This window comes from Elephantulus edwardii, unplaced genomic scaffold (assembly GCF_000299155.1).
Source record: "Elephantulus edwardii isolate Elephantulus edwardi_28Jun2011 unplaced genomic scaffold, EleEdw1.0 scaffold00291, whole genome shotgun sequence".
Classification (NCBI taxonomy): domain Eukaryota; kingdom Metazoa; phylum Chordata; class Mammalia; order Macroscelidea; family Macroscelididae; genus Elephantulus; species Elephantulus edwardii.
Window position 1 is genome coordinate 1,043,526 of NW_006400041.1, and position 12,314 is coordinate 1,055,839.

At 47.0% G+C, this 12,314-nt stretch overlaps 1 protein-coding gene across 1 annotated transcript; it reads right to left on the bottom strand.

Annotated features, from left to right (window-relative positions):
- Positions 1–6,686: 6,686 nt before the first annotated feature.
- On the bottom strand, positions 6,687–11,508 carry ANKRD23 (ankyrin repeat domain 23). Its single transcript, XM_006900704.1, has 9 exons — positions 11,482–11,508; positions 10,004–10,153; positions 9,655–9,780; positions 7,916–8,041; positions 7,593–7,691; positions 7,406–7,504; positions 7,144–7,242; positions 6,869–6,967; positions 6,687–6,782 (listed from the first exon to the last, which is right to left on the bottom strand). The coding sequence occupies exons 1-9, from the start codon at positions 11,506–11,508 to the stop codon at positions 6,687–6,689; spliced, it is 921 nt and encodes a 306-aa protein (XP_006900766.1).
- Positions 11,509–12,314: the final 806 nt, after the last annotated feature.

Consider the following 12,314-nt stretch of genomic DNA (forward strand, 5'->3'; position numbering starts at 1 on the left):
TGGCATCAGGATTGGTGGAAGAGTCAACAACCTGCGTTATGCAGATGACACAACCCTGCTTGCTGAGACTGAGGAGGACCTGAAGCACTTGCTACACAAGGTCAAGGATTGCAGCCTCCTATATGGATTGAAGCTCAACATCAAGAAAACAGATTCTCACCACTGGGCCAATTGGCAGCATCAGTATGAATAGTGAAGAGATTGAGATAGTTAACAGTTTTAATTTATTTGGCTCCACAGTCAACACTCTTGGTAACAGCAGCCAGGAAATTAAGAGACGAATTGTGTTGGGAAAGTCAGCTGTGAGGGACCTCTCAAGAGTGTTGAAGATCAAGGTTAGAGTCTTGCCAATTATGTGCTATGCGTCAGAGTTGAACAGTGAATAGGGATGATAGAGAATTGATGCCTTTTGCGCTGTGGTGCTGGAGAAGAGTGTTGAATATATTGTGGACTGCTAAGAGCGCAAACAGGTTTGTCCTGGAGAAGGTGAAGCCGGAATGCTCCTTGGAGTCAAGGATTCTGAAGCTTCGTCTGACATACTTTGGGCATGTTGCAAGGAGGGACTGGTTCTTGGAGAGGGACATCATGTTTGGCAGAGTGAATGGGCAGCGCAGGAGAGGAAGACCTTCGATAAGATGGATTGATTCTGTGACTGGTGTGGTTTGAATGAGTGCATTTGAGATGGCTAGGTTGGCACAGAATAGAACAGAGTTTAGAGCTGTTGTACATAGGGTTGCTATGGGTTGCAAGCGACTCACTGGCACATAACAACATAACAACAACATACAAGTAAACTGTTGAAAATTAAACAGCTGGCATAATACATTGACAGAACTGCCATAAATTCAGGCTGGACTTAGAAAAGATTGTGGCACTAGGCATATCATTGCTGATGATGGATGTTGGCTGATCTGAGAATACCAGATGATTGAATTGTGTTTTACTCTTTATGCAGATGTGGGTTGTATCAAATTAGGGTAACATTGAGTAGAATGAGGACTCCAGAACACTTAACTCTGCTTATTCTAAACCTGTACTACACCAAGCAGCAACTGTTCCAATAGAACAAGAATACTGCATGAAAAGAGGGGAAAGGTGTGTGTTGAGGTGGTATCCTTTCTTCACACCTAATTAATCTGTATACTGAGCAAATAATTTTATAACCTGTATTACATGAAGAATATAGTATCAAGATTGAAGGAAGACTTAACTTGCATTATGTAGATGACACAACTTACATAAAGTGAAGATGACTTGAAGCACTGTAGAAGATCAGACTACAGTTTTCAATTTGGATTGTATCTCTAACATTAAGGGGGGAACTAGGGGACCAAGAGGCAACATCATGAGAGATGAACATTAGAATTTCGTTTTACTTGGACCCACAATGAACACTCATGGTAGCAGCAGTCAAGAAATCAAAAGATGTTTTGCATTGAGGAAATATGCAATCAAGACCTCTCCAAAATTTTAAAGAGCAAGGATATCACTTTAAAGACCAAGATGTGACTGATCCAAGTCATGATGTTTTCAGTTGCTTCCCATGCATTGGACAGTGATAAGGACAGAAGAATTGATGCCTTTGAATTGTGTAAATTAAGAATATGGAATATACCATGATCTGTCACAAGAACAAAACTTGTCTTGACGGAAGTCTAAGAGGCAAGGATGGAGAAACTTCATCTCACTTACTTGGGACATACTTTTACAAGGAGCCAGTCCTTGGAAGTAGATAGCATTATGGGAAGGTAGAGAGCTAGAGGAATATCCTCAGTGAGATAGATTGACACAGTAACTACCACAGTGGACTTGGACATGAGGATAGTGTAGGATGGGGTAAGGTTTAGATCTCTTCATAGGGTGGCTTTGATTCATAGTCTACTTGATGGCATTTAACAACATTGGCAACACTTAGGCCAATTTGACACCAGAATGTCAAATGCCAGAGGAGTCACCCATGGTAGACAAGTTTTAATAGAACCCCTAGATTAAGCAGGAAGATTTGCCATTCACTTCTAAATAGTAAGCCTCTCAAAACCCTGTAAACAAAGGAACATGGATACATTGCTAGTTACATACAATGGGCATGTTGCTAGGAAAAACTATTTCTTGGAGAGGGACGTCATGCTTTGGAAGGTGGGGGATGGTGAAAGAGGAAGACCCTCGACCAGGTGAGTTGACACAGTCATTAGGAGTGAGCTTGAGTGTGTAGGAGATTGTGAGGATATCACAGGATAGGACAAAGTTCAGATCTGTTCACAGAGTCACACTATAAGTTGTACTCAACAGCACCTAGCAACAACATTGGTTATTTGTATTTTGAAGAAATGTCTGAATAAGGGCTTGCCTTAGTTTTTGAGTTGGAGGAATTCTTCATATAGTCTGGATATTTTGTGCTTATTGGGTATACAATTTGATATATATCCTGCTTGCTGAAACTGAGGAGGACCTAAAGTGCCTGCTGCAGAAGGTCAAGGACTGCAGCCTTCAATACAGATTGAAGCTCAACATCAATAAAACAAGAGAGTCACCAGTGGGCCAATTGGCAGCATCATTATGGATGGTGAAGAGATTGAGATAGTTAACAGTTTTAGTTTGCTTGGCTACACAGTTAACACTCTTGGTACCAGCAGCAGCAAATCAAGAGACTAATTGCATTGGGAGAGTCAGGTGTCAGGGACCTATCCAGAGTACTGAAGAGAAGTGACATCAGGCTGGAGACTAAGGTGTGCCTGATCCAAGCCATAGTCTGCATTTACAAGCGGCATCAGAAACCTAGACAATGACTGGGGATGATAAAAGGATAATTGATGCCTTTGAGCTGTGGTGTTGGAGAAAAGTATTGAATGTGTGGACTGCTAGGAGAAAAAACAGGTTTCCCTAGAGAGGGTGAGAGCAGGCTTCTTGGAGGAAAGGATTCTGAAGCTTCGTCTGACATACTTTGAACATGTTGCAAGGAGGGACCAGTCATTGGAGAGGGACAGCACAAGAGAAGAAGACCCTTGATGAGATGGATTGATTCATTGACTGGGGTAATGTGGGTAGGTGTGTCAGAGACAGTAAGATTGACACAGGATAGAGCAGGTTTTAGGGCTATTGTACATAGGGTCGCTATGAGTTGAGAACTCAGCAGCACCTAACATAGGTTAATGATGGGAACAGAGATTGTTAACAATTTCCGCTTCCTTGGGTGCATAATCAACACTCTTAGCATCAGGAGATCAAAAGACAAACTGCATTAGGGAAATCTGCTGTCAGGGACCTCTCCAGAATGCTGAAGAGCAACGATGTCTGTCTAGAGATGAAGGTGAACCTGATACAGGTCATGATCTTTGCAGTTACTTGCTATGCATCAGAGAGACAGTGACCAGAGGACAGAAGAATTGATGCCTTTGAGTTGTGGCACTGGACAAGAGTATTGACTGCCAAGAGAACAAACAGATCTGTCCTGGAGAAGGTGAAACCAAGCTGCTGCTTGGAGGCAAGGGTTTTGAAGTTCTTATCTCACATACTTTGGGCCTGTATCCAGGAGAGACCAGTCCTTGGAGAGGGACATCATTCTGGGAAGGGTGGAAAGACAGAATAGTGGAGGAAGACCCCAGATGAGATGGTTTGACACAGAAACTGGGGTAGTGAGGGTAGGTGTACCCGAGACAGATTGGCTTAGGATAGAGCAGGGTTCAGAGCTACCGTGTATAGGGTCACTACATGAGTCAACTCACATGACAATGATGTGAACATCATTTCATAGACTTATTGGCCAACCTGTCTTTATTGATACCTGATTATGTCTTGTCTAGTTTTTACGTGAAATGGTTGCAGTTTTTCCTTTTTACTGTTGAATGTTAAAGAATTTTTTAATATAGATACCAGTCTTTTCTAGGGAGCCTTTAGTGGCTGGGGGGTAAGGAGTTGCACTGCCAACTCAAAGTTATGTGGTTTTCATCCACTGGTTGCTCCGGAGAGAAAGATGAACAGTCTTCTGTGATACATTGCCTCAGAAAATGCACTGTGACTAAAAACCACTATTACCTTGGTCACCTGTGAGTCGATTCCAATTCAGTGGTTCACAACAAGAGTCTTTTCTAAGATTACTGATTTGTAAGTGCTATGTTCTAGTTTGTAGCTTTTTAACCATATCTTCAGCAAAGCAGAAGTTTTCACTTTTAAGTCTCTAATCCATTTTGCGTTAGTTCATTTTCTTATTAGACGTGAGACTTAGCATGAGACGTTAATTTGCTTGCCCATTCATGTCCAGTTTATCTCTCATTGTTTGTTGAAAAGGTTATCTTTCCACCATCAAACTGCTTTTTCATTCTTGTTGAAATCACTTGGGCTTATTCCCAGGTGGTCTTCTTTGTGTCACTGATCCATGTAGTCATCCATCTGAACTATCACACCATTTCTTAATTACTATGCCTATGTACTAAGTCTTAAAATAAAGTAACCTGATTCCTCCCACATTACTCTAGTTCCCTTGCTTTTCCACATAAATTTTAGGTTGATCTTTTTATCTACAAGAAATTTTGCTGGAATTTTGATAGGTACTTTATTGAACCTGTGTATCAATATGGGGAGACCTGGCATTTCACTCCGTCTTTTTACTTAGGGCTATGGGTTTTTCTTACCAAGATGTAGTTTTCTGCATACCGGTCCTTCCATAGTTTGTCAGGTTGTTACAGCTAAGTGTCTAACTTTTTATTAAGTGGTTGTGAAAAGTATCTTTCTGTATCCACATGTTCACTGATACTACTGGATTTTATTTTGTATCTTGAACCTTGTTTGTGTGTATGTATTTTGTGTGTGAATTTTGGATTCCCCCATATTTTTGTGTTTTGTTTTTTAAGAAATTTTTTTTAAGATTTTCAACATAGCTAAACATGGTATTTTCATATACTAATTCCTAGATCTTAGCCCTAAGGGTTCTGATTTAATCAGTCCGAACATGAGGATTTTGAAAACCTGCTGGTACTTAGAATTGCTTGGTAATTCTAATAGGCAGCCAGGGCTAAGAACCACGGCTTTCTGAATTTGTCCGCCAGTGAACAAAGCTGCTAAAAACAGATGCGTAATGAGTCAAGCTCTGGAGCCCTTTGTTACTCTGGCTTCAACCTGAGCACTGCCAACTGTGGAGGACAGCAAAGGCTGGTGCCAGCCCATCCCGGATATGTGGCCGTGGGCACATGTCCTCTGGCCTTGCCCAGCCCAGAACAGACCACGACACTGTGATGAACAGTCAGCCAGTTTTAATGAACAAAAATATTGATGTGTATAAAAAAGGGGTTCCCCCCCTCATTTTTTAGACAGTCTTGAACTTGTGTTCCTTGTGACTGCTCAGTATGGGCAGAATAGGTCAGTGTGAAAGAAAAGGTCTGTGGCCTCTGAAGTGGGGCCTGTTGGGTTTGTCCCATAGTAAGAACAGCCTGTGCTGGGGCCTGTAGGACCACCAGTGGGCTGAAAAGTACTGCTAAATGAATGATAAGCCAGGACCAGGTGAGGGAGGCCAATCCTTGGCCTTCTAGCCCTTCCCCCACATCACGGACCTCCCTTTGGGCAGAACTCTTACTTAAAATTCCATTTCTGGCCTTTAGGGACCCAGCCCAGCCAGCATACTAAAATCACAGTACAGATCTGCACCAGCGAAACAGAATAGAGAACGGGGAAAAGAAGGCACCTTTCGGAGAGTGAAAAGTGTGGTCCTAAACCTGCACCCACAACCGCACTAAAGGAAGAAGTGGGACTGCTCCATGTTGGAGTTCTTCAGTGTGCTGGCCTCCAAGGTGAGGGAGTGTAGAGTGCAAGGGAGCAGAGGGGGCCAGTAGCAGCATCATAGCAAGACATCCTCGGGAAAATTAGGATTACGGGCCACCTCCCCAAGAACTGGGTGGGCCACAAGCAATCATCACCACATGAGTCTGTCATCAGCTACAAGGACGGCCACAACCAGAGTGAGGTAGGCCTAACCCAACCCTCTAGCCACAGTATGCTCCAGTTGAGCACAAGGTTTCCCTGCTAAAGATTAGCTCCAGACTGTTAGTCTTAGGGCATCTGAGCAAACAGACTGGTATTCTGGATTTACGGCTGGGGGACAAGCCCTCCCAGATGGCCAGAATCCAGCTCCAGACTCCCTAAACCAAACTTGTCTGGAGCCACACCACACCTAATGGGGTTGCTGCCAATAGGAATGGACTTCCCAGAGAAGTCCTGGCCCAGGCACTGGCCCATGCTACAGAAATGCCCAGGCCTCCTTGGCTGCCTGCTGTGTCCTCAGTGGCAGGCCCTTGGAAATACTAAAGGCTTCTTGAATCTCCCAGACTTAGGGTCAGCTGACATTGAGAAAGTTGACACTCCACTCTGAGTAACTCCAGGCTCAGGAATCTCTGTTTTTCTGCTCCATCCTTGGTACCTTTTATCCACTGTCTCATCTGGACCCACTTTGTTTTCTTCTCACCTGCGGTCCTCAACGTCACCCCCTCCTGGCCCCAGCACTAGAGGGAAGTCAGGGAGACCTGCTTCCTCGACCTGCTAGGCCAGGGCTGTAACTCGGATCTGAGTGGGGAGGGAAGAATGCCCAACAGGGACTAGGGTGGATGAGCGAGCACCACATATGTAGATGCTTGAGTGGCACAAAGGTGAGAGTTGGGGGGTGGAATGGTGGTGGTGGTGACCCCGAGAATCTGCTGACATCAGCACCGTGTTCGAGGGTGCCCCACATGGGCCTGCAGTGCCTCTCGGATGCCCCGCTGCCAGTCTCTTGCCAGCTGCACTGGGGTCATGGATGCCTGGGAACAAAGGCGCTGGGTCAGGGGTCCGTAGGAACACCGCCCCGCCTCTTCCTGCAGGTCCTGGGCCCTGACCTCTCACTCACCGAGTTCTGCATGCTCAGCTGGGCTCCGTACAGCAGCAGTATCTTCATGGCTTTGTAGTGGCCGTGACGCACAGCCTCGTGAAGGGCTGTGTCTCCTTCCTGTACAGAATGGCCCATTAGCCCTGGGGACGTCATCTACTCTGCTTCATTGTGAAGGTCACAGAGCTAAGGGTCAGCCCAGCAGGGAATATCCCAGCAGATAGCAAGCCCTTGCCCTGGCTTTGGCTTCCTCAGTCAGTCCCTGGTGGAGGTGCAGCGCCCGAAAGTGATCTCACCTTATCCTGTGCATTGATGTGGGCTCCACACGCAATGAGGTGCTCCAGGCAGTCACAGTGCCCTGTCCGCACTGCCACATGGAGAGGGCTACTCCGGATCTGAGGACAAGGGAGTGGGAATCCATGCTGGCCCAGAGTGGCAAAGCTGTCCCCTACCTCAGAAAGACTGGGGTGCGCTCCCCTGTGTAGTGCTCACCCATCTGTTCTACATTATCACCCCAAAGCAGTACCCCTCACTCTGCCCCACATTGGTGTCCCTCACCTTGTCCCAGGCATTGACCTGGGCTCCCTGGTTAAGCAGCTGTTTGAGGATGTCAAGGTGTCCTCCCCAGCAGGCCCAGAACACTGGTGTCCTGTCCAGCTGCAGAACAGAAGCACCAGAACATTCTGACTTGCTGGGAGGTTGAGTGGCAGGTTGGCCATAAAAGTGGGCATTTCCAGGTCCTCACCAAGTCCCGAGCGTCCACACTAGCTCCTGCCTCCAACAGCTTGTTTACGAGCTGGGAATGACCCTTCAGACAGGCCCAATGTAAAGCCGTGCGATGAAGCTGGACAGGAGAGAGGGTGGTACAGACTCTTAAGCAGCCTCCCCATGATCCCTTCCCAGGACTTTTCCTCTGTCTCAGGGTACATCATAGGATTCATGCCCAGTAAGACAAAGAGCTGATCTCCGTGAGGCCAAGACCAGCTCAGCAGAGGTGGCATTCCTGCCGCTGTACAGGGACCAGAGCTGAGTGTAGCTCCGCCTCAAACCTCAAACAGTGCATCCCACCTTGTCGTGGGCGTCAGGGTCTCCTCCGTCTGCCAGGTACTTGTCAATCACAGCCTCCTGGTTCTCAGCAGCTGCTTTCAGGAACATCTCCAGGTCCACAGGCTCTAGCTGGACCTGGGGATGCAGCTGTAGAGGAAGAACATATCACCCCCCCCAAACCCATAAGCCCCTGTGACGTCATAGGCTCCTAGCCCAGTGGTTCACAGGTCCAAACACGGATTTTTTTCTCAATCCTGCCCACCCTGAAAAGGTGGCATACACCCTTCCTGATTTTGAACCATCCAGGGTTTCCTTGCTTTGTTCTGATGAGTGCCTCTTGGTTCAAGTATGGGTTTCACATGAGCACTATCAAGTGTTCTGAGATTCCCAGTCAAATGCCTTTGCATAGTCAATGAAACACTGAGATACATTCCTCTGGTACTTTCTGCTTTCAACTGAAATCTACTAACATTGACTATAATATCCTTAGCCTCTTGTAAACCCAGCCTGCACATCTGACAGTTTGCTGTTGATGTGTTGTTCCAGTCATTTTGGGATAATTTTTAGCAGAATCTTGCTTAGATGTGACATTAATGATTTGTTTGATAATTTCCACATTCTGTCAGGTCACTTTTCTTTGGAATGTAAACAAATATAGATCTCTTCCTGTCATTTGGCCTGGTGGTTGTCCTCCAGGTTTCTTGGCATAATTTGGTGAGCAACCAGGGTCGTGTTTGATGAAATATGTCAATTGATATGCCGTCCAGGAGGCTGGGCTCTACGAGGAGGCATTTAGCATCGGGATTAGAGAAAGACTCATCAACAACCTGCTTTATGCAGATGACACAAAGCTGCTTGCTGACACCTAGGAGGACCTGAAGTGCTTGCTGCAGAGGCTCAAGGACTGTAGTCTTCAATATGGATTGAAGCTCAACATCAAGAAAACAAAGATTCTCACCACTGGGCCGACTGACAGCATTATGATAGACAGTGAAGAGACTGAGATTGTTAACAGCTTTAATTTTCTTGGCTCCACAATCAGCACTCTTGGTACCAGCAGCCAGGAAATCAAAAGACAAATTGTATTGGGAAAGTCTGTTGTTAGGGACCTTGCTAGAATACTGAAGAGCAATGAGGTCAGTTTAGAGAGTAAGGTGCAATAGTCTTCACAATTACTATGCATCAGAAAGCTGGACAATGGGGAGAATAGAAAGAGAATTAATACTTTTAAGCTGTGGTGTTGGAGAAGAGCACTAAATATACCATGGACTGCCAGAAGAACAAACAGGTTCGTCCTGGAGAGGGTGTAAACAGGCTGCTCCTTGGAGGCAAGGATTCTGAAGCTTTGACATACTTTGGACATGTTGTAAGGAGGGACCAGTCCTTGGAGAGGGATGTCATGCTTGGGAGGGTTGAGGGACAGCACAAGAGAGGAAGACCCTTGAGATGGATTGATTCAGTGACTGGGGAATTGAAGGTAGGTATCTTAAGAGATGATAAGGTTGGCTCAGGACAGAGCAGGGTTCAGAGCTGTTGTACATAGGGCTGAGGAGTTGCAAGTGACTCGATAGCACATAACAGTGCCTGCCTCGGAGATTCTAAGCAGATGAGGATTCTGGAGTGTATTTTCTCACCAGTTTTCTGCACCAGCATGCAAGTGCTGCACCTGTTATCCCCCAGTTACCCCACAAGGAAGCACAGCTCTTCCTGTTTGCTCTCGCCCCGGCTGGGTGCTGTCCTCACCACCCCTAGGTCCTCACCTTAACCACGGGCTCATGTTCCCTGGGGGGGACTCTTCGTTTCAGTCGTTTTCTTCGTCTTTGAACCAAATTTTCCAAGTCCATGAGGTTCTCCAGGTTGAGTCTAGAGCTGTTGAATCGTTCAAGCTGGAACAGCAAACAGGGCAGAGAACAGTCCTGGCTTGAGGAGGACCTGCCTGCTCAGCCCTGGGAGCCCTGGGAAGATTCCTGGGCACAGCCTCATCACCGGACAAACAGCAGGAATGTGAGCTGCATGGTCCTGGTGCACTGAGCACATGCAGACTCCCCACCCCTGGGCCTTTCACTTGGGAGCACCCCTCCCTCACTCCCTCCCTCTGCGGCCTCTCACTTTCTTCTTCTTCTTCTCATCTTCCAGTCTCTGCCTTTCCCGGGCCATGGCCTCATGAGGTCTCAGCTTCCAGTCCCCAGGCCAGCCTCCAGGATCAGGAATGCCATGTCCGTATCCTAACACTTTACTTTCGCCTCTCTCTCCACTTACCTAGAGGGAAAGGATGGGGACAGAATCAGAATTAGAGACGCCCCAGCTGTGCTGTACTACTGAGATCATGGGCAAGAGCTGGTGTGTGTGCTGGATCTGAGCGTTGGACTGCTCCTTCCCAAAGCTTTGTGGAGACAGTGCTGTTGACAAGCTCACTGAGGCTCATGGTTGGCCACCTCACAAATCTACCCTCTCACCAACTGATGTCACACGAGGCTCAAGAGGTGACTTGTCTGCCCCTCCCCTGCTCCAGTCACAGGAATCCAGGCAGGCTGTGATGCTGTGTCTATTCATAAGGCTGCACTCAGCTTACCTCAGAGCCAGTGACATCCTAGCCTCCCTTAAGGGTTGCTGACCTTAAATTGCCACCAGATCACACTCCATGCCACCGGCCACCGAGCTCCCAGGGTCCGAGGAGACTCCTCCCCAGGAAAAAATCTAAAGCCACGTATGAAGCTGTTTTTCCATTAATAAAATAAGATTTTAATAATACTCCTCTCTAGGAATTGTGAAGATTAAATGAGCCACTGTGACTGACAGATCCTACCATAGCAAACATTCACTCTTCTCGCCCCTCAGTTCCCACCCCGGAATGAAAATAGCTGGGAACAACAGAGGAGTAAGCAGGCTGAGGGGGGAGAAGAAACTAAGGTGCTAAGAGAACAGAGCCTATGGCTTCCAGCTAATAATAGTGTCCCTTCTAAAGCAAACTAGCACCTTGTCTCGACTTTGAAGTACTGCCTGCCAGCTGAGATTTCCCATCCTGAAGTCAGCTGAGAGATCAGCAGTGTCTTCAGATGCCCACTGTCCTAACCTCCTGACACACCTCCTAATTTTTGAGGACAGATGCAACCCAAACATGTCCTGGGGTGCCTGGGCCCCCCTGAGGCTGCAAGTAGCTGGGACACCCTCTGTAGCCCACCCCCAAAATCGCAAGACTAAAAATCCCACAGCAGGCTACAAAAACACCTTTCTCATCTACCAACACAGCCAGACCCTCTGGGCCATTTTTGTGCAGCAACTACCACAGCTCCTGAATGAACACTCAAGGTCCACAAACGGCCTCCAAGGTCATCTAGAACTCCCCTTTCAACAACACAATCGAGGACTAACCATGACTGTTGTGTAGGAAAGTATCTAGCATCAGTGTCACCTCTGAGCTCCAACCAAGTCCTTACCTCCTTCGAGACATGGTTAAACGGGCATGCTTTCTTGCTCCTAAAATATCTGTAGACTTCAAAAAAGACCTTTCTGACTTGCTCTAGCTAAACCTCATTGCTCTACTAGGACTGTGTTCCCAGCCTCCCATCTCTCTACCTCCTTCTTACCAGTTGCTGAATGCTGATGAAGTCCATGGTACCCCCACCCCCACCCCGCTCTGCAAATCCCTCATGAGGGAAGCAGAGCCGCTCAAACCTTTTATAGCGGTGCTGTCTCTTGCAGGTGAGGGGGCAGGGAAGGACAGCAGCTTGCCTCTGAGCCAGATAGCTCTGTGACTCTGTAACAGTCACCAAAATATCAGTCTGGGAATGCAGACCGCTGAGGCAGGAAAAGCAGTTTTGAGCTGAATCAGCAGCATCTTCAGATACTCACTATCCTAACCTCCTGCCATACCCTGGATGCAACCCAAAACACAGAGGTCCTGGAGTGCCTGGGCCACTAGTTCACGTTCAGGGGGAAATAGTTCACATTTTCCTAAATCTTCCGAAGATGCTCTTCTTTTTGTTAGGTGCCGTCAAGTTGATTCCTACTCTGTTGTTATGTTCCATCAAAGTGATGATGACTCATTGCACTCCTGGGATCAACAGCTCTGAATCCTGCCCTTCCCTGCACCATCTTCATCACCTCCGACGTACTTGAGCCCATTGTTACAGTCACGGTGTCAATCCTTGTTGAGGGTCTTTCTCTATTTCGCTGACCCTCCACCTTCTCAAGCATGACGTGCCTGAAGCATGTGAGACAAAGCATCATGCCAGCTCACAATGGTGCTGTACACAGCAGCATGAAACAATGACTAGTCTTCAACATCCTCACACTTGTTGCTGTAGAAGTCCAGTGCTGCAGCTGCTGTGATAATCTATCTCTTTGAGGGTCTTCCCATCTTTCACTGACCTGTTTTGTCAAGGGCGGTGTGAGTGGGCCCAGCACATCCAAAATCCAT